Source organism: Neofelis nebulosa, chromosome 7, assembly GCF_028018385.1.
Source record: "Neofelis nebulosa isolate mNeoNeb1 chromosome 7, mNeoNeb1.pri, whole genome shotgun sequence".
Lineage (NCBI taxonomy): Eukaryota > Metazoa > Chordata > Mammalia > Carnivora > Felidae > Neofelis > Neofelis nebulosa.
The window spans coordinates 8,072,145-8,095,098 of NC_080788.1; the positions used below are offsets into that span (position 1 = coordinate 8,072,145).

At 43.9% G+C, this 22,954-nt stretch overlaps 1 protein-coding gene across 4 annotated transcripts in view; it reads left to right on the forward strand.

Annotated features, from left to right (window-relative positions):
• The window catches only part of NTRK3 (neurotrophic receptor tyrosine kinase 3), a 386,931-nt gene extending 364,849 nt beyond the window's left edge, over positions 1-22,082 (forward strand). For 2 of the 4 annotated variants that reach the window (XM_058736651.1, XM_058736646.1), the window contains 3 exons: positions 8,044-8,085; positions 13,829-13,987; positions 17,841-22,082. In XM_058736651.1, the coding sequence (XP_058592634.1) occupies positions 8,044-8,085; positions 13,829-13,987; positions 17,841-18,026 (387 nt within the window). In that variant the 3' untranslated portion in view covers positions 18,027-22,082. The remainder of the gene's footprint in view (positions 1-8,043; positions 8,086-13,828; positions 13,988-17,840) is intronic. The other 2 variants (XM_058736645.1, XM_058736648.1) reach the window with 1 other exon arrangement.
• Positions 22,083-22,954: the final 872 nt, after the last annotated feature.

The window sequence follows — 22,954 nt, forward strand, 5'->3', positions numbered from 1 at the left end:
CCACACCACTGGGGAAACAGAGTTCTTGGTGACCCAAAGCTTAAGCACATCAGGATGGAAAGCAGGAAGCCATAGAACTGAAATGTAAACTTCATATCCGTGTATTTTTGATTTGCATGTCTTAATTAATATATGCTTTTCTCCGGGAACACGTTTACCTTGAAAACAAGAACAGCACTCTATGGGACCTCCATTTCATTTACTCTTTTTAGTGACCTTGGGTGAGTCACTACCTCTCTTCCAGCCAAGGTTTTCATGCCTTGGGGGCAGGCTAAGTAATTTCCAAGCCCTTTACCAGCTTTGTATGTTCCCGAGCTACAGCCCTAGCACGGACTCTCCTTTGGAGTGCTGGATTCTGATGAATGTCGGATTTGGGGAGATGGAGTGGGTGAAGTTACAGGGTAGGACTGGTCCCCCAGAGAGCATCCTGGAAGGAATACAGGCTTTCGCACCCAAGTGCCATGATTGGGGAATGTGCAGATGGGGCTGGGCAGAGGGGTGAAGAACTGGTTGAAAATACAGTATCTGTGATTCAAAATAGCCACGTGGGGAAAAAAGGGGAGAGGGGATCAGGGACAGGAGGAGGGTGGGCAGACAGGGGACATTCCGGAAGGGCAGAATGACATTTCTAAGGCTTTGGTGGCCCTACCACATCTGTGGGGAGGGAGCTATTAAGATAGCCCAGCTGTTGAGGGGCAGGGAGGGGGGGGAGGAGCAGGTGGTGAGAAGCGTTACTGCCTGGAAAACAGTCGTGTTATTTTGAAGTTTTGAAGCTCCCGGCAGAGTTCATCGAGTGATTTAGAGTGAAACCACTTATTTTGGCTGTCTGGGAGACAAGATACACGTGAAGAGGACATGGAGCCTTTCTTTTTACATTTAGGCCATTGATTTCAGGAGGCGTCGAAGGGAGATTTCACCAGCTTTGTGTGATCGGGGCACGGTCAACAGGCCTGTGTTTGTGTCTCTGACTGTACCCACCTGCGTGTGTATTGACACACACATATGTTCATGCACACACCTGCCTTCTGGATGTATGGGTGTATGTATATGTATGCTGGATGTAGCTAATACTGATGTGTGGCCTAGGTGTGTGAAAACCCCAGACCCTCTGGAACAAGAGTGGCAATGATTCCAAAGATTGTAGTAGTGGCTGCTGGGAGCGTGTTCAAGGTGACTGCCAGCCTTGGCTGATGATTCGCTTGACACGCGGAACAAGGGGTAAGAGGCAGAGCCACTGAGGCAGGTGGGAAACTAGGAGAACTTCCAGCGGAGGGAGAACGCGTATGCTAAGCCTTTTGTTCCGCTTAGATCACGTGGAGATTCTTTTACATGCTGAGACACGCAATCAAGAAAAATAAAGTTGACTAAGTTAAAAAATAATGACACCCACGATGAATGGCAGTCTTTATGATGAAGCTATTTTGCCATTAACGCGCATCGCGAAGCCTTTACAGCTGTTCAGAAGGCCGCTGTGCTTCTGATGGGCTTTGACAGATTTTGACTTGGCCCATTCAGATTAGTGATTATGGAGGAAGCTTGAATCCTTCCATTCATTCCAGAAATATCGTGCCCTGTGAATCTGTGTTTGCTCACCTTTGCTGGGTTGTGGTTTCTTTATCGGGAATATATGGGTCACTTTGTCTCCTTTATAGCTTGTCAGAGTTGTGTGAGCATAGACGTTTTGAACTTCTAGGAGAGAAGCGGGTTTCTCTGTGGTCTTTGCAACCCACCAGTGGCCTCCTTTTCTGTGTAATTGGATGCAGAGACCTGGGGACCTTCCAGAGCTCGGCTGAGTTCCTCTTTAACCCAGAGCAGTGGGATCCCTCTGACCGCAGGGGAGTGGGTGTCTCTCTATGGAAAAGAACAGGATGATGGGAGAGGAGAAGTGGCTGTGGGGAGGTGAACTGCAGGAGACTAGCAGGAGACTACGTGTGTGTGTGGGGGGGGGGGTGTGCATCTTGTCCTCAGGGGAACTGGAGTCTGAGAGTCTCTATCCTATCCGCTTTCCACACTTTCAGTCTGGCTACTCCTGGCCCCCAGGCAGGGTGGGGAATGAGGGCCAAGGACTTAAAGAAGTGGGGTTGGAGCTTTTAGGCAGCCCCCGGCTGGAGGTGAGGTGCTGCTCTTGTTACGGACTTTTGCATTCCCTCCCCTTACACTGCTGGCCGGGGTGGGTGGGATAGCGCCTTGAGGAAAGATCAGATTGAATCAGAGACAAGACTTCAAATGTCATATCACTAGAGGCTCAGTCTCTAGACCTGTGGTCTTCAGATTTGATGTCCCTAAAAGAATCTTGAAAAGTCACCTGTGCACTCCCCCTGCACGTTTTAAGTTGCTATATAAAATCTGCAACATGATTTTAAATAGTTGCGAAGGATGCCATTTCCAGAATATTGTAAATATTGATATTAAAAAAATACATCACTCCTGTAATGTATCTAATGAACTTTAAATACCAGAGCAATTTGACACATTATCTATTAAACACACGAACAAGTGCATAAGCAGTCAGTTTTACATGGTTCCTTTTTCTTCCTGAATTTATGTTTTCATTCCAGTTACCCTACCAGATTTTATCCTTATGTGTTATATTTTTATGCACGAAAGCCTTTTATTGGCCACTCTGTCATAATTTAGTGTGACGAAAATATGTATGAAGATTTAAATTTAATTTTTAATGTCCAATAACCATTAGTTTCTAGATATTAATAGTTTTTGGATTGAGTTATCATTACAATTATTAGCAATACACGGAAGTAGGCAGCAGATCGAAATAATGAACATATATCACAACTTTGATGAATATGAAAGGTAAGAAGTATAATATTCTTGGAAATGCATCTCTTACATTTCTCCAGTAGCCTATAATGCATATTATTTATTGCTAAAGTAAGGAAGGTTCAGGATCAATTCTATTTCTGTTTTTTATATATGTCAATATAAGAACTGAGAAATGTTATTTACAGTAAACAAATAGAGAAAAAGGAAGGAGTTTTGTTATTGTAATGTGACTCAATTCTTTGAACTATTATCTGGCTATTTGCCTAAAATCTCATATTGGTCTCGTATCAAAATTTCTTTTAAATCTCCCCTTAGCTCATAATTCTTTTAGGTCTGTCCATCTTCAATTGTTTGAAAAGAATTGGAAACTACTCGATGTGCAGAAGGATTTATTTTCCAGCCACTAGAGACATTCATTTTCAGCACCTGTACCAATATTTCATAGCGTTTATTTGTTTGTACTCTGTAGGTTTTCTCCCCTGAGATTTAGAACGAGTGAGAGATTGGTGTTTCCTTTGGAGAGTGGCAGGTGTGTGCGTGTGTGCGTGTGTGTGTGCACAATTGGGAAAAGGGTTTGCTGGGCCACAGAGGCTTCTCAGTCAATGTTAGAAAAAATCCATATGGGAGTTTAGGATCTGCAAAATCCTTCAAAATGATTCTTGCCTGGGTACCCACTGGAAAAACTTTACTTGTCTCCAAAATCATGTGGATCCTGGATTGAAACTACCTGTTACACTGAATGGGAATTCTAGACTGTTCTTCTTTAGTGGGGGGAACATTCACCCAAGATATATGTAAAATGTGCACTTCCCTATTGACAATAACAAAAAGGTGGAAAAACCCAAGTCCTATCTATAGGGGACTGACAGTGGCATGGTCATGCTAGGGGGAGTCCTACATAGCTAGAAAAGCAACAAGGGAATCACAGCAACAAACAAACAAACAAACAAACAAACAAAAACAAAACAAAAAAGCAAAGTACACAACAGGCACTTTGAGAGTGAGTATCTAAGAGAGTGAGGAAAATGGAAAATGGATGTAATATGTATTTTCTGATGTTAAAAGAAGAATGAACTAAAAGCAAACAAGATGTCGTTACCTATAGGAAAGAGGAGATCAGAATGGGGAGAGGGAATAGAGAGGTATTAGACTCAAATTTCATGTACCTTGTTTATTGGTTTTGACCTTGAAACCATCATTATAAACATTTACATTTTAAGGATTAAAGCAATTCTTAAAAATAAAAAGCTAAGTGAAACAAACAAACCTAACTGTGCATTAAGTATGTTACATGTATTTTATATATGAACATGTATTAGGATAAAGCAAATAAATAATATTACTGAAATAGGAATCAAGATTTTCAGCATAAGAAAAAATATAGATATAAAATCGAAGAGGTTAAGTAAAAGCTCTGTAATCCTAAATTTGAGTTGGAAAAATCAATATGAAGTCATGATGCATTTTCTTTTAATAGAAAAGTTTTTTTCCAGCGACTTCCAATATAGACACCTAGAAATAATGAGCAACTCAACCCAATAGCAATGACCACACTCCTGGCATCCATAGTGTAGTCTCTAAATTCCATTGTCCGCCAGAAGAATCCAGGGATTCTTGGAGAAATGGCTTATTCTAGGGCTGGGGCAGCAAATGTACAATATGAGCCTACAATATTTTCTTTAAAAATTTTGATGTTGATTTATTTTTGAGAGAGAGAGAGACAGAGTGTGAGCAGGGCAGGGGCAGAGAGAGGGAGACACAGAATTCAAAGCAGGCTCCAGGCTCTGAGCTGTCAGCACAGAGCCCGATGCAGGGCTCGAACCCACGAACTGTGAGATCATGACCTGAGCTGAAGTCGGACGCTCAACTGACTGAGCCACCCAGACGCCCAGAGCCTCCAATAGTATTTAATGTCAGAAGCAAGGCCCGGGGTATGCGAGAGGCACCAACATTAAGAGGCTGCCACTGGCCAAAGATGGAACAGTAAGCATCAAAAAGAGCAATCACAATAAACTGAGACACTTCATGGGGTTAAAAGACACCCCTGTCTACACACTCACAGCCACACACACCCCCCACCCACCCCAACATGAGTCGAATTTCATGCTTCCCAGAATCAAGCCAAACCTCTTGTTGGTCACCTTTGGAGGATGCTAGGGAATGAATTCATTATTCTGAGCGTTGATAGATAAAGGGAGAGAACTGAACATTTCCTAAACGAAGTGTTATCAGTATAACCAAATAGTTAATGAGGGAACTTTTTTTATTTATAGAAGATGCCCAGCTAATACATGCAGAGGGAATGCTAGAACTCCACGCTTTTGTAGCCCCTAATGAAATCATGGGTCTGGGCAGTAAGTAATCTTCAGTGCCTGCTTGTACCCTCGGGTGAAAGAGGACGTTACAGATGATCAGGCTGGCAACATGGGAATCCATGATAATACAGGTGGTGGAAATGTCCTCTAAGGTAGTATAATCCAAAGATCTCTAAGTACATATTTTCTTTCTAGAATCAGTTCTTTGCCTTATTCCTGTGTGTTTCCCGTTTCAAAGCTCAGCCTTCAGATCTTTAACGTATCTGATAGTTTGGATCATTAGCTAGTATTTCTCAGGCAGTGCCTAGGCAAGTTATATTATCTTCATCTGTGAAAAGGGAGGAATAGGGAATTCTATCATATAGGAAGGGAGAGAGGATTAAATGAGGGATGTATGGCTGGTACTCAGTGTGTATTAATTGGTATTACTGATAATGAAGATTATTATTTCAGCCTATCGCTTGTCGGGATAGGTTTTACCATGGGAATACTTGTCAGCTTTTTTAAGTTTATGTATTTATTTTGAGAGAGAGACAGTGTGAGTTGGGGAAGGGCAGAGAGAGAGAGGGAGAGAGAAACTCCCAAGCAGACTGCAGGCTGCCAGCATAGAGTCCTATGCGGGGCTTGAACTCGTGAAACTGAGATCATGATCTGAGCTGAAACCAAAAGTCAGACTGACTGAGCCACCCAGGCACCCGGCACCCCTGTGAATAAATATAAAAATACATCTATATCATATTTATATTCATATATATTTATGAATAAATATAAATATATATATTTTTTATTATTTTTTCATGAGCGAAGGATTTAACCACTACCTTTCCCAGACTAGATTTCTCCAGCGTGGGAAAAGGATGTAGATAGTCCTGGGGGAAAAATCCGTGTTGGCCAGGTAAATCTTTATGGGGAATATGGAAACCAGGAAATTAGGGTTGTTATGCTGTTCTCAAGCATGTGAGGACACACACAGTGAACAGTCATTGCACTTTATGTGTATACTTTTGGATTTAATGATACTCGGCGGGTTTTTACATACATGATCTCACTGGAAGCAGGAGATGTTTCACTCCTGTGTTGAAGATGAGGACGTTGAAACTCAGAGGTTGAGTTCTTGTCTAAGGTCACATCACAGCCCAGGGCTTCTGACTTCCAATGTATTGCTCTTTTTGTTATGTTACTGGCCTCTTGAAATATTTTAGTTCACTTCCAGAGGAATGCCTTATAAATTGCACTCACATTGGTGGTAAAAATCTTGATACAATTTTTCTTCGTGAAGTCCCTGCAGCCAATTAATACTCTTCTAATGCTTTTATTCCCAAACACTTAAGCTCATCAGAATTTATACCAGCACACTTGAATTCCTCCCTCTTTGTAAATTGGGAGATTTCAGTCTGGAACACCTCTTCTGGATTGTGTATAAAATCCTTAAATGAAGCAAACAATCAGCATCAATTTGAAGGAATCCATTACTTAAAAATTTGCATCAAAAGGGATGTTTCTGTATTCCTGACTTTTTTTTTTTTCCATCAAGAAACCAGGTAAAATAAACCATTCCACAAGATTCTATCGCAGACATAATTTTTCTTTAAAAGAACATCACCTTCTAGGGGCACCTGGGTGGCTCAGTCAGTTGAGCATCCGACTTCAGCTTAGGTCATGATCTCATGGTTCATGGGTTCGAGTCCCGCGTCACGCTCTGTGCTGACGGCTCAGAGCCTGGAGCCTGCTTCAGTTTCTGTGTTTCCTTCTCTCTCTGCCCCTCCCCTGCTTGCACTCCGTCTCTCTATCTTTCAAAAATGAATAAATGTTAACATTTAAAAAAAAAACACCTTTTGAATCAGAACTTATGTAAATTAGGTCTACTGGTTTTCCTTCATTCAGGTGTTTAGTTTTTCCTTTTATTATTTTTAAACATTTCAAATGTGATACATGATTGTGATAAAATTACAAGCAGTATAGAAATACATATAGTGAAAAAGTGGGATTTCTCTTTGGTCAGTGCTCACTCTCGCTTCTTTCTCTAGACTATATTTCTGGATCATTTTCTATGCATTTACAGACTTACACATTATTCCCTTTTAATGTACTTACTTATGTATGACACATTTTTACATAAATAAGAATGCTAATATATATATATATATATATATATATATATATATATAGTCTTGTGTTTTCCTTTAATGTATCCTAGACCTGTTTACACATCACTGCACATACTCTACTATGTTCCTTTTAACCACTACATATCTATGTATAATGATGGGCAAATTGTTGCCCTTAAAAACGATGAAATAAAAATCCCCTTCAACCAATAGTTTATGCTTATAGGACCAAGTATTTTTCTGAGGCTCCTTAGAGGTGAAATCACTGCCTTAAAAGGCACTCAACATCTGTAGTGTAGACAGATTCTGCCAAGCTGCCTGCGGACAAGGCTGCACCAAGTCTTAGCAGTGACCCTTGAGAATAACTCTATCCTCGTACCTTTTCAAGCACTAGATAGTTTCAATCTTTTCAATTTTTCCCATATAACATTCAAAAGTGTGTCTCTTTATTGTTTTAATTAACATCTCTTCATATGTCTGTGCTCATTTGTAACCCTTTTGTGGACCATCTGCCCTTATCCTTTACTCATTTTTTTTTTTTTTTTTTTGGTCAGGTTGCTGTTTTAAAACTAATTTAAAGGAACACTTTATAATATATGAATTTTAATCCTTTGTTACATATATTGCAAATATTTTCTCTGTCATTTGTCTTTTAACTATGCTTATTTTGTATTTTGCCATGAAAAAGTGTTTGGTTTTTATAAGTTGTATCACTAAATCTTATCTTTTATGGCTTCTTGAACATGTGTCATATTTAGGAAGGCCTTCTTCTCCTGAGTTATACAGATACTTTTCTAAGTTTTCTTCTAATATTATTATTGTTTTGTTTTTATGTTTAGCTCTTTAATCCATCTGGAAATGATTTTTGTATATGGTGTGAGGTAGGTATCTAAGTGTACTTTTCAAATGAATAGTTCATTGTCCCAACACTTTGACTACTAACCCATCATTTCATATATTAAATTCCAATATTATACATGGGTCTGCTTCTGGACCCTGTTTTGTTCCATTGATCAATGAAACTTGTCTATTTCTATGCTAATAACACCGTGTGTTCATTCCTGTAGTTTGATAATATGTTTTGCAATCCGATAGAGTAAATCTCCCTTGTTGTTCTATTTCAAGTGTATTTTAGCTTTTATCAAGTATTTATTCTTCTAGACAAATTTTGGTATCATCCTGTCAATTTCCATACATCATTCCATTGGGGGTTTTCATTTAGATTGTGTTGAATTTGCAGACTAATTTGAGGTAGGAATGAGAGATTTATGATATTGTCTTCCTATTCAAGGAAATGACATATCTTTCCACGTTTCAGATCTTCTTTTATGTTTTTCAATACTTTTCTTTAAGTAGACTTTGTACATTTTCTGGTTAGGTTTATGCCTGGGAATTAAGCTTTTTTGTGCTATTAAGCAACTTATTTTCTTTTTTTTTTTTTATTTTTTTTATTTAAAAAAAATTTTTTTTTTCAACGTTTATTTATTTTTGGGACAGAGAGAGACAGAGCATGAACGGGGGAGGGACAGAGAGAGAGGGAGACACAGAATCGGAAGCAGGCTCCAGGCTCTGAGCCATCAGCCCAGAGCCTGACGCGGGGCTCGAACTCACAGACCGTGAGATCGTGACCTGGCTGAAGTCGGACGCTTAACCGACTGCGCCACCCAGGCGCCCCGCAACTTATTTTCTATTAAATTTATTACTACGGGTATATGAGGGTAGTTTGATTTTGGTAGGTTCATTTTATAAATGGGTAGCTTACGAAATCATGTAATGATTCGAATTGCTTTTTAATTAAATGCCTTGAATAATCTTACCATACGCATGCATTGGCAGCTTTGACTCTTCAGTGTTTCTGCCTTGCTTTTATTCTTGCTTTATTGCATTGGTTGGGACCACCCTAATAGTATTGCATAAAATTAGTGACAGAAGATACTTTGTATGCTTCTAAAGTTTTATTAGTACATATTATATTTAGTAAGTTAAATAAAGGAAGTTACCTTCTATTACTAATGAATTTGGACATTTAATCAGGTAAATGTGTTGGAAATTTTTGGCATCTTTTGAAATTATGGATTTTCTTTTATCTTTTAATTTAGTGAATTAAACAGTAGACTTCTTAAGACTAAGGCATCCTTGCATTTCTATTATAAATCTTATTGAGTTATAATATGGAATTCTTGTAATATCTTGCTGATTCAATATAACATTATTCATATTTGGAGGCTATATTTATAACATAACTTTACACGTATATAGATAAAATATCTATGTCTGTATTCATATATTTAAGGCTGTATGCTATGTTTGACTGATTGATTTTATCATCAGGAATATTCAAGTTACAGAAAATGAACTGGGAAAGTTTCTACTTTTTTATTTTTTGCTTTGGAAAAGTATAAATAGGATAAAAAATTTTAGAACTTACCCCAAAAAACCACTTGGACCTTGTACATTTTTACTGTATAGAATTTTTACTATAATTGTAATTGTTTTGTGTTTAGATTCTCTTCTTTTTTTTTCACTAACCTTTTCTAGAAACTCAATTATGGCATCTATATTTCCAAATTTCTTGTTGTAATGTTTTTAACATTTTACATTTGTCTTCTCTATATCTCTTATTAACCTTGCCAAAGGTTTATATTATTTTGAAAGAACTGGCAATTAATTGTAAAGGTATAGTCTCCTTTTTACATTTTTTCCCCTTTTGGTTATTGTTTTACTTTGCCTTCTTTTATACCAATTCCTCATTTTATCTTTGTTATTTATTTCCTCTTGCTTTCTATGATCATGTAGGTCTTTACTACTTTTGTTGTGGAATCACATTTTAAATTTTAATTTAATTATATTTTTAACTATTTTAAAAATAAGTGCTTAAATGCTGCATTTTTAAAAAATTACTTGAGCTATATTTCATAGGCTTCAATGAACACACACTTAATTATTATCATAATAAATAATTTTACATTTAATTTTCAGTTATTCCATTATCAAATTGTTCTTTAATTGCCCAAAGAGAAACTTTTTAAAGTTATTCTTTTGTTGTTAATTTCTATTTGGTACAGAAAATGTTTCTTTTTTTTAAATATATATTTCTTTTTTTTTTAATTTGTAAAAATGTTTTATTTATTTTTGAGACAGAGAGAGACAGAGCATGAGCAGGGGAGGGGCAGAGAGAGAGGGAGACAGACACAGAATCCGAAGCAGGCTCCAGGCTCCGAGCTGTCAGCACAGAGCCCGATGCGGGGCTTGAACTCACAAACCAGGAGATCGTGACCTGAGCTGAAGTCGGATGCCTAACCGACTGAGCCACCCAGGCGCCCCTAGCACATATTTCTTTATTTTTGAGAGCGAGAGAAAGAGAGAGCAGGGGAGGGGCAGAGAATCCCATGCAGGCTCCCTGCTGTCAGCACAGAGCCAGATGTGGGACTTGAACCCACGAACCACGAGATTATGACCTGAACTGAAATCAAGAGTTGGATGCTTAACTGAATGAGCCATCCAGACACCCCATTTTTTTAATGTGTATTGTTTCTTATGTACTGTGTTTTTTCTTTTGGAATTTCAGATTTCTTTTGAGGTGTAATATGTGATTGGTTTTATAAATTGTTTCAGATAATTGAAAATAATGTTCCAGCTTTTTTAGGGAGGCAGAAAGACAATCATAATAGTCATATCTATCAATTAAAACTCATCTCCATTTTTTAATTTAAATTTTAGTTAGTTAACATACTCATCTGCATTTTTAAACGTATCTTCATTTATCTCGTCCTCTTGATCTATTTGTGAAAGAAGTGTTTTGATTTTCCATTATAATGGTAGTTTTGTCAGCTTCCTTTTGCTTATATCCTATTTTTACTCTTTGTACATTTTTGTTGCTATGTTACTTGGAGCCTAATAAGTCATAATTATCATAATGGTGAATTTTGCCATCTTGAAATATGATATAAACTACTTTCTCTTTATTTAATTCTTGGCATTCTAAATTTTTTCCCACACATATCTAATTTTCAATATTTTACATTTAAATATTGTCTATTTAATATTCAGTATTTTACATTTAATAATATATTGTGTATATATGATTTAATATATTTTATATTATATTTTAATATTAGCATATTTAATATATATTCCTTTTTTCTTTTTACTGTATTTTTGCATTCTTTCATTTCTAATATTTTCTGTTACTTTCTTCTATGTATGTCTTTTCTAAATAACACACATCTTGATTTTTTAACATAATTTTTCTCTTATTTAAGAGGCAGTGCAACCCTTTTGTATTTAGTGTCTATAGCGGTATTATTTAAACTTCTTTTTCATTTTGTGCCACATCATTATCCCCTTCCTCTTTTTGGTAGCCTTTTTGGTATCGGCCAGAGATTTTTGGTTCTTTTTTCTAACAACTGGTTTGAAAGCTGTATGTACTATTTCTATTCTTCTAAGAGCCACTTAAAAATTTTAGCAAGGAAATTTAAACTGAAACCGTTGTAATCAACAATTGATGACTGTCTACCTGCTCCCTTTCCCTCCCAAAAAGACAAAGCCTTTGTCAGGCTTTAATGATTTATCTTCCTACTCTTCTATGTACTTATGTGAAATTATCTGGAGATTTCATTCCAGATAAGTACTGTTAATAGTAGCAATGGTAGTACTCTTAGTATGATTAGTATTATTATTTACTTTATGTCTCTATTTTACTAGAAGACTTTATTAGTCATTATATTACATTTTACTATCAGATTAGCAACCATTACTTAGATTTTTGTTTTTAATTTTAGAAAGTGAGAGACAATGAGAGCAGGGATGGGGCAGAGGGAGACGGAGAGAGTGAGAGAGAGAGAGAGAGAGAGAGAGAGAGGGAGAGAGAGTAAGAGAATCTCAAGCAGTCTCCTGACACAGGCCTGGATCCCACGACCCCTGGGATCATGACCTGGGGTGAAATCAAGAGTCTGATGCTCAACCATCTGAGCCACCCAGGCTCCCCAACCATTATTTAGATTTAAATTGCATTTTTGTGTGTGTGACTTATTTGCTGTACTGTATTTGTTATGTTCCAAGTCATTGTCTAGTTTAGATTATTTTCCCCCTGTTTTTCTGGAATAATCCTCAATTAATTTTCTCGTCTTTATGTTCTGAAAAACCAAGAGGGATCAACTTTCTGAGTCTTTTCTTGTCTGAAAGAAACACCCTCGTTTGTCTTTACACATGACACAGAGCTATCTTGGTTATAAAATCCCAGGTTGAAAATAGTGCCTGCAAATCCTTATAATCATTTATCTTCTAAAATATTTCACGTAGATAAGGCAAACATCATTTTCCTCTTTAGACGTAAGAGTGCCCATTTCCCAATAAGTCATTCTTTCCTAAATGTTCATTATTGTTATACCTCCAACTGGCCCACTGTAAGAACAAGAAATTCTGATTAATAGTTCATCGGGACATTTATAGAGAGCTCTTTCTATCAATGGCAAGCACTTTTCTAACAACAAATTCTATGTATTAGCCAAAAGTTCCCGTTTCTGATGTTGTATTTACTAAGGATACAGTTAGTTCCTGAGTTCTAAAACAGGCCGCGGATTGTCTTATACTTACACCATACATCTAGCCTGCTGGTCCATGAGGATTTCCCTAATGTTTTCTCAGGAAAGGGTACCCTGAATGTCAGTCACTTCCTCTTGTCCTTGACTGTCAAATCTGTAGACCCACGGGTGGGTCTTCTTAGGCTATTTAAAATGCTTATTTATTTTTGGGAGAGAGAGAGGGAGAGAGAGAGGGACAGTGCAGGCACATGTGGTATGCTAGTGTGCTAGTGGGGGAGGGACAGAGAGAAAGGGAGAGAATCCCAAGCAGGCTCTTCACCGACAGTGCAGAGCCCAGTGTGGGGCCCAGTCTCATGAACCGTGAGATCATGACCTGAGCCGAAATGAAGAGTCAGACGCTTAACCATCTGAGCCACCCAGGCACCCTCCCTTAGATTTTAAAAGACACTTTTCTTACTGGACTTTGAGATGTCGCTAAGAACTGTCATAAATTCTCTTTCAGTCCACCTGATTTCTTATTAGCAAGTGGCTTCCACACATTTGGAACTTCCCCGTCCCCTTCACTTGAAACACTGAGTCTTAAGTTGCGATGAGAAATACAGGCTCATCAGGTAGGAGGTGAAGTCATAGTTCTGCAGGTTAGGTGCACACGAATAATGTTGTGTTTTAACCGCCGTGGCCAAGGAGTTTAACCTGCTGCCTAAGTACTCCTGTACTTGATGGCCTCCCTCAGTGACTCTGCTGACTTCCCGTGGACCTCCTTTCAAGGTTAGGTTCGCTCTAGTACCAGATTCTAAAACCTCTCCCACCCCGAATCATCTTGGGGTCCTTCTTTACGCTCTGTGTCAAGGAACCCACTTTCCCTTAGGGGTCATCTCTAGTTGCTACTCCAGCTGCCTCCAGTGTATAGATCTTGGATGTCAGTGCCCCCACTGGGCCTCTGAGACAAGTTGCATCAAGGTGTGGCTATCTTAGAATAAGAGGCATGGAGAGCACATCTACATATAAAGAGTGCAGACAGGCATGACCGACTCTGGTCATCTGGTCACTCTGTGTGCCCCTCTGTCTTGACCCCTTTTAGGTGGGAGGACACACCATGCTCCCCATCCGTTGGATGCCCCCTGAAAGCATCATGTACCGGAAGTTCACTACGGAGAGCGATGTGTGGAGCTTTGGGGTGATCCTGTGGGAGATCTTCACCTACGGAAAGCAGCCGTGGTTCCAGCTCTCAAACACAGAGGTACAGAAGGGGGTAGATGGGAACCCCGATTTGGGTGAAGGCTGATAGGAGATGGCTCAGGCCAGGACTTAGACATAGTATACAAAACATCAGGTGGGGTTTGGAGCCAGCAGGGCATATGTAGGCAGAAGCAAGAGCGGGGAGCTTCTTAGTAGGAAAAAAATTATAGCTGTAGGAATTGTGGCATAATTGTCAAGAGAGCATGAAATCAGATGTTTAAATTGAGATGCGAGTCACGGTCCTGTTTGTTCTGCTACACTTAAACATCACACATGTTTCACTAAGACAGAAAATGAAAACAAAGAACAGCTCTGAGTTCTTCAATTGTGCCATCTTGTGGAAACACCCAAATTATCTGGATTCCCAAAGGCTTTGGGCATCCCAGGGAGGTGCAGCATGGTAGGTCGGGAAGGCACATTTCACGTTCTTGATAGAGCGACGTGTGTGGACTTCCAGGAATAAAAGGACCCATAATAGTAAACATAATAATAATGAACACATTCTATGTTTTTATAATTTTGATTTGTAATAATAAAAATATCAGTAATCAGATTTGAGCAATGGTTAACATTTAGTGCCAGGTATGTTTCTGAGCACGTTAGCTGTAATAACTCAGTACTTTCCACAGATACCTGTCGAGATTCAGGGCAGAGGGAAGGGAACTGTTTGGGGTTCTGGAGAGGACTGGCCAGAATCTCAGAGGTGGGAGCTTCTGTGGCATGGAGAGGGCTTGGGCCATGGTCACAGCAGTCCTGGCTCCAGAGCCAGTCAGGATGGTTCTCACTTGTGTCTGGACCAGACTCATGTTGCCTTGGAGAACTCAGTACAGTCAGTGGGCAGTAAGGGGCTCGGATTCCCAACCAAGCAGACTGATAAGAGAATGCAATTCTTTTTTTTTTAATTTTTTAAATGTTTATTTATTTTTGAGAGAAAGAGTGCATGAGCGGGGGAGAGGCAGAGAAAGAGGGAGACACAGAAGCCAAAGCAGGCTCCAGGCTCTGAGCTGTCAGCACAGAGCCCAATGTGGGGCTCGATCTCAAAAACCATGAGATCGTGACCTGAGCTGAAGTGGGATGCTTAACCTACTGAGCCACCCAGGCACCCCCACAGGAGCCTTTGAATATTACGATTTTATCTGAATATTCAAGAAAGTATCTTTGTTTTGGGGAAGCTGTGTTCTCCTGTGCCCTAACCACTAAGTTTCTAAGACTGAAAAGAAGGCATTTCTTTATGTCTATAGTATCTCATCAATCACAAGCTAAATGAGTCTTAACCACATTTCCCAAAGTAGGACAAGACATTTTAATGACCTTTAAAAAAAGAAAGTGTATCCAAACCCATTTGTTGTAGTGTTTTGAAAAATTGTTGCTGCTTTCTTGGGCAGTGGGATTGGTGGTAAACACAAAGGTCCCCACAACCGTGCCCACACATACGTGCATGCATGCATATGCCCACCCACATGTGTGCACACGTGCACACACATGCACAAACATGCACACACCCACCCTCATATGCACACACATGCACACACATGCACAATCATGTGTGCGTGCAGATACATGCATGCATGCATATACCCACCCGTGTGCATGCACACGTGCATACACATGCACAAACATGCACGCACAGAAGCACACACATCCTAGGCAGAGCCTCCATGTAGCCTGGTGGCTCCAGTAAAGAGGGGATCTGGGTTGAGGGACTATTGGTGTCAGTAGAAGATCTGCCCTGGATACCCAGGTTGGCTTGTAGTAGCCAAGAAAGTGTTTCTGATCATTTTTGTTAAATGTTTATTTATTTTTGAGAGAGAGAGAGAGAGAGAGAGAGAGAGAGAGAGAGAATGTGCAAGTTGGGGAGGAGTAGAGAGAGAGAGAGAGGCATAGAACCTGAAGCAGGCTCCAGGCTCTGAGCTATCAGCACAGAGCCCGACGCGGGGCTCAAATGCACGAACTGTGAAATCACGACCTGAGCTGAAGTCAGATGCTTAATCGACTGAACCACCTGGTGCCCCAACGTTTCTGATCATTTTTAACACAGTTCGGTGAGACAGTGGCCTTGAAGGGGGGCTTTCTGCCCTCCAGCCACCTGTCCCACTCCACCCTCCAGAGCCGCCAAGTGCTGGCAGCTACCGATCACAGGTTCCTTTATGGAAGCTGACACCCCAGCCAGCCCCACCCTGCAGAAGACGCGACAGAGCACTTTTGGTCGTAGCGTTAACAGCTGCTGCAGTCTGAGCTGGGTCCCTTTCCGTGGAGGTGAAGGTAATGGAGTGTGGAGACAAGGCTCTAATAAGAACGGAGAATATGAGCAGCTGGAGACCTATCGGGCTGGCACAGAAATGAGTCTCGTGGGCTGGCTCCAACCCCCGGGGTGAACAGGACCAGGAAGGTGCTGACGCAGTGAAGGTTTGACAGGCTGTCCTGGGGTCAGAGTGACATGAGACAACATGGCACTGTTGGGGTCAGCAGGGGGAGACAAAAGAGAACAAAGGCACTCGTCTTGCCCAACTGAACACAGAGTCACGGGGGCAAAGACACTAGAGGCACTCAGCTAGAGAAGATTCTGTGTATTTTTATCATTACAACCCATCTCCGAACAAGGAAACTGGAGTTTGGGGCAAGTTGTCCAGAGTTAGGGAGAAGTTAAAACCAACCCAAGTCGTGGAAGATGAAACCTTGAAACGTCACGTATTCGAGGTCAGCAAAGAAGTGCCTTTGATGGGGCGCCGGGGTGGCTCAGTCGGTTGAGCATCCGACTCTCGATTTCAGCTCACATCATGATCTCGCCGTTCGTGTGTTCAAATCCCACGTCAGGCTCTGTGCTGACAGTGCGGAGCCTGTCTGAGATTCTCTCTCTCTCCCTCTCTCTCTCTGCCCCTGCCTGTTCATGCTCTCTTTCTCTCCCTCTCAAAATAAGTAAATAAACATTAAAAAAGAAGAAGAAGAAGAAGAAGTGCCTTTGAGAAATTGGAAATGAAGCTCAAATTACAGGCATGGTCCCCACGTGGCCAGCTGGGGTGGGTCCCACCACACGTTATTTGTTTTCTTCCTACTACTCCTTAGGCCTCCCCTTCAGTACGTTTTGCCATGCTTCGTGCTCTTGGCTTCGTTTGCATTTTACGACACTTAGGAAGTAGTCAAGGCAGACATTTGATCCCCATCTTCCAGATGAGGGTGCTGGGACCCTGTGAGGTTAACTGACTTGGGCCGGCCACCCAGCTGGGCAGTGGTGAATCGTGCAGCAGTCTTGGTGTGAAGGATGTTCACAGAAACCAAATAATGCGGGTTAGTGCAAAGAGCAGGGGGTGGGGGCTTGCTGAGAAAGGGACCCGCAAGGTGGCTTAGAGATAAGCAAGGTGCTCTACACAGAGGCTGGGAGCAGGAGGGGAGCTGGCCAGGAAGTGGGAGCTAAGGGGAGGGAGGCATGGAGGGGCCAGATGGTGTAGAGCTCCTTCAAGGGGGTTTCAAAGTCATTCAGACTCAAGAGGGGAGGGACAGGTCAGATGCCAGACGCTGCTGCTAAGTGGCAATGAATGCAGGGCGGCATTCAGATGAAATTGAGGGCCAGAGAGGAAGAGTCAAGTACAGGGGAGAGTGTATGTGGGGGAGTGCATGAAGACCTGACCCAAGGGGCGGGGCACAAAGGGCAATGGTGGGCACGGCCAGCCACCTGCACAGGACAGGGGAGAGACTCGGGGCTGTCTCCAGCCAGCCTGCCGCCCGTGCAGGGGGGCACCCCGGCTCTGCACTGGAGCCCCTCCGTGAAGTCGTCGCCTGCTGCTTTTGCTGGGTGTGAGCCGCGGGGCCCCGGCGGGGCTTTGGATGTAACGTCCTGCCGCTTTCCACTTTTTCAGGTCATCGAGTGTATCACCCAGGGTCGTGTGCTGGAGCGGCCCCGAGTGTGCCCCAAAGAGGTGTACGACGTCATGCTGGGGTGCTGGCAGAGGGAACCCCAGCAGCGGCTGAACATCAAGGAGATCTACAAAGTCCTTCACGCTTTGGGGAAAGCCGCCCCCATCTACCTGGACATCCTCGGCTAGCGGTGGCTGGCAGTCACGGATGCGTACTCTGTTGCCTCCTGTCTCCCAGCCTCACATCCTCCCTTGTCACCTCACACTCCTTTCTTCCATCCTGACTGAAGCGAACATCTTCATATAAACTCAAGTGCCTGCTACACATACAACACTGAAAAAAAAAAAAAAAGGAAAGAAAAAACCCTGTAAGGCAGTTTGGCGAATATATATATATATACATATATATATTTATATATCTAACTATCTATCTATCTATATCCACAGAGAGATACCTTCTCTAATACAGAGAGAAGCTGCTGACACAGAAACCATAAGACTGTAACAACAACTCAGAAAATCTTAAATATTATAAACACAAATGGAAACCCCCTTTGACGGAAGCTGGGGTCCCTGCTTCTTCGGCTCCGGCTTTTCGGAGCCAAAGACCTTGACGACACAGAGACGGTCTTCGTGCTGGGACAGGAGGAGCTGGGGTGGAGTGCGAATTGTTCAGGCGATTACCTGCACAGGTGCGTTTCCCCTCCCCGGCCCCCCCCTCCCCGAGCTCTGCACAGGTGCATGGACAGACCCCATCAACTGCACTCAGGATGCAGCGGGAAAGAACACCGGACGGGGGGCCTCTGGAAAGCCTCATGTCTCCCCTGACTGTCACCTCCACGCCTTCCCCTTTCCTCTGCTTCAAGACAGTTCTCCCATTTGTCCATTCTGGAAAGTAGAGTCCTGACGCTTTTGGAAGTCAGTGAGGGCGTGTACCAGTCAACACATAACAACCGACAAGACACAAAACCATCATGACAATGGACTTCATCCATCTTGGGTGTAAACCATGCTCACGTTCCTTCCTAAATTTGAAAGGGACGTGCCATTTATTCTCTGAACCTCAAGAACTGGACGTTCTGGACTTAGCCACAGAAGAAGAAGCTGAAATTCGAACCCTCCCCGGCAAGGCACTGCCTCTCGTCTTTCCCTCGCTGGAAAGACTCCTCAGCCCCACCTCCCGCATTCGGGCCTTTGGGGGAGTTTGGGGGCGAAGGGAACGTCCCCCGTGTTTCCCGCAAATGTGGATGCAGCAGGGTTCCGGTAGCAGGAGACTTCATTCCTTGTAGGTCGTTATAAAGTGTGCCCCTCTGTGTCCTCTGTTTCTCATCCTGCCTGCCCAGGTCCCCAGCCCCCCACTTCCTGGGCCTCTCGCAAGTCCCAGGTGAACCTCACTGCCAGGGAAGGGAGCCAGGTGTAGCGAGAGCGTGGGGCAGCGCTTGTATCGGGGAGCGAGGCGGTACCGTGGGCAGCAGCCAGCAGGGGAGAATCTATCTGGCACCTGCACCGGCCCCTTGGCATTCTCCTCACGTTTCCAGGCCCTGGAAGGATTGATGCATCTGCCTTTGAGCTGCTGTGAAAATGCAGGGGCTGAAAAATCGCTTTTGTGGGCTGGGGGCGGGGGGAGGGGCCGAGGCTTCTCTGGGAGGTGTCCGCCGCGGGCCACGGCCACAGGCGCGGCATCTTAATGAGGACTGAGCCCTGACCAGGGAGAGAGAATGAGGCGTGTGGGCTGGGGTCCTGGCCGCTGCTGTCAAGGGCCGTCACGGGGGCAGATCTCCGGGCCTCCCCGATGCACGACAAGGAAATGCTTCCGGAGGGCAACCGCCTGGCCCCTCCCAGCTCGCCGGCCCCTCCACCTCACCCCAAGCACAGAGCTACCCAGTGGACTGGCCTTTGCCCAGTGGGAGCCTCGGGGAGTGGGGGGCTCGGACCCGCACCCTGCCCTGCCAGCCGGAGGGGCTGTCGGCGGCCCCGGGCGGCCTGGTCAGCTGCAGTGCGGGCATCCCTGTGGGGTTTGGGACAAATCCTGTATGTGTGGTTTTGCTTCTTTTTTTAGACCCACAAATGTTTTTATTCCAATAGAAAAGAGCTGTGCTCAGACTGTAGGCCTCGGTTGGGAGTCGGGGATCAGTGGGGCCGCTCAGCTGGGCTGGGAGGGGAGCCGGAGTTTGGTTTAGGGTTTTCACTGTGCTGGGTTCCCAACCCAAAGGACTTTGGAGGAGAGCTGGGTGGACCGACCACCTCAGAAGAACCCTTTGCTCTCCTATGGCAGGTATCCTCCTGTCTTTCCGCCCAGAGGCCGTGGCTCAATTCTGGGGCCTCTAATGCTGGCTGAACTGTGCCGTCTGGTGTTGAGCAGGGTAACTAAGAGAGAGGTGAGCATGGAGGGGGTGCCTTGAAGGGGAAGGGCCTTCTGGTTAGATGTGAGGCCCCAAGGCTCCCGTTGCTGCCAAAGCAGACCTTGTGTGGCCTTCCATCTCACAGGCTGTGTTTCTAGAACCTCATGGTCACTGATAGGCTGGGAAGAGGGGGTGTGGGAAGGAGTTGGAAGCTGCTGGGCAACTGGGAATGAGGAACCTTCTAGGGTTTCACCTCAGGGTGCAGAGTCATCACGGCCTAATGGAAGAAGACAGTTCCTTTGGGAGCCAGGAGCCCTGGAAGAGACGGAAGTTGTCTGATTGTACAGGCCCTCGTGCTGGCCATGGGGATGTGTCTGCATCATGTCCCCTGGAAGCCGCTGCCTCTCTTGAGGGCAGAGCAAGGGGCAGCAGAGAGGGAGGCCCGGGTTTCTTACCCCCTTGTCGTGCTCTCTTTGTACAGTCTACATGTTGACTTATATAAAGGCAAGGGAAAAAAAAGCTTTTTGGAGGGTGAGGGAGGCAAAGACTAGGACTGTGGTCACTGAAGGGGCACCCAGGGCCCTGGGAGCAAGCAGGGGACATTATCCCTCCTGTGGTGGGAAGCTCGGCTGAGACTTGCTCTACTGGGTCTCAGTCTCCTGTCTGCGAAACAAGAGGTGCCTGTTCGTCTCCGGCCCTTCAGGGTCTGAAGTGTTTAGATTCTCACAGTGCTGAGTCACTGTGCCATTGTTCTCGGTAGCGCCCTGGAATGCTAGGGTGGCCCTCCAGGGTGGCCCTCCTCGGGCCTTGCGTGGGCAGGGGCAGCTGCCACCGGGGGCTCGAGGGCCTGGGCCCACATGGGTCCTGTAGACACTCCTCTCCTTCTCGGTGCCTCCGTCACAATGGCAGATGTCCGAGATGACTTTAGACCCAGAGGGCGCGTTTGGTCTTTTTCCCCATCCCCAGCCTCTTTGCACACCTACAAAGCTCTGGCGAAGGCCTATCCATCTATTTATTTTCAAAGAGCTCAGTGTGACTAAATGAGTCTTACAGTGACATCCCATCAGCCAGGGTAGCCACCCCAGTCCGTCCCACTGTCACCCCTCCACACCAAAATCCACATTTTAAAAAAGCATGCTAGAGGGACCGTGAAGATGCGGTTGGATGCAGACACCATCGTGAGCCTTGGGGGAAGCTCCAGGTCCCTGAGGCTGACCTCCCTGCCATGTCTTCCTCATCTGGTCCCCTCCTGGACTGAGTGACAGGGACCTGTTGTTGGGTGCCCACCTTGGAGTAAGGAGGCATGGCCAAGGGTCCTCCCTCTTCTTGACTTTGTACGTGAACCAGATGCCGCCCTCTTATTATATCCCTGACCTCAGTGGATCTCGAGACTCACTGAGCGTTCTCTTGCTAACAGACGAGAGACTTGTGTTCCTCCACTCAGCAGATCATGCCCAGATCCTCCCTGGAGAGAGGCTTCCCTCTGGAGGCCAAGGAGCCTTGGTCCTTCTGGGTTCAGGTTGAACCTTCCCTTCTTCTCTAGTGATGCTTATCTTGTGGAATATACTAGTGCAAATATTTTTGGTGCTAAATACTACAGAAACCAACACCCATAGGAGAGCTGACAGCCAATTTCTGGGGGTGCGTGAGACACCCCCTCAAAAGCGGAAGGATTCCGTTGTGCTGGGACACTACAGGATGCATGGGAGCTTGGGTGGGAGCATGCAGGGATGTGGAAAGACCGTCGAATTCCCAGCTCTGCTCTTGGTTACCCAGGTGACCACGGCCAGGTCATAATCTCTCAGAGTATCAGATTTCTCATCTGAGACATTTGAGAGACCAGGATAGATATCCTTGGGATTCTTCTCAATTAAAAAAAAAAATTCTGTTCTGCTCCCACCTATTTTGTTTTCTCTGCTTTTTTACTTGCTTATCAGAAAAAAGAGACAAGATGAAAGGCAGGTATGGAAGGGGAGGAGGAAAAGTTACCCAAGGCAAGAAATTGTTTCTGGAAGGCACATAGGGAAGACTGTAGTGATTGGTAGGGTGGAGGGATATTGGGGGGTGGGGGGACAGGCACACGGGCTCACCGGCTGCCGCCTGGCCCCATGGCTGATTTCCACAGGCTTTCCTTCCTCAGCTAGCTGGCTACTCCATTCCACACCGACGCACCTTGAGCCGGCAGAAACCATTCCAAGATAGGGAGACACGCCTGCGTACCTCTCATGCAGGCCACTGGCAATTTGAACTCAGAAACCAACAGATGTTTCCCTTCAAATGCTATTTCCAGGAGGTAGGATGTTGGAAAGAGGGCAGTATTTTAGGATGCAGACTCTTCACCCAAGTCCTTTTCCTTTCAGGAATGATGAATGGTGTCCTTGCTCCTCTTTTCCCAAACTAAACAGCAGCCAGATTGTCTTGTTCGAGGTGTGGTTACTGCAACAGGCAGTCTTGGGCTTTGAGAGCTTCGCTGTGCTTTGCTGAGAGTCTGAAGCCAAGAAACGCCTCTAGGTGTTGATTGAATGAGCCATGTCCTGACAGGCTAGAGGACCACTCTCAGATGCCCCCAGGATGGCTATTGTCAGCTCTGGTGGAGCCAGCCTGCTAGAGTACCCAATGGCATTTGCCTTAGAGCAAGAAATGGCACCCTTAGCTCAGGGCTTGGTGCTGTAGCCACTTTGGGGTTGGTCCTTGGTGTGCCAAACTTTTCTTTGATACCAAATAAAATGTTCAGGCTAGCACATAATAGGTTTTAAAGGGAAATTCCAAGTCTTT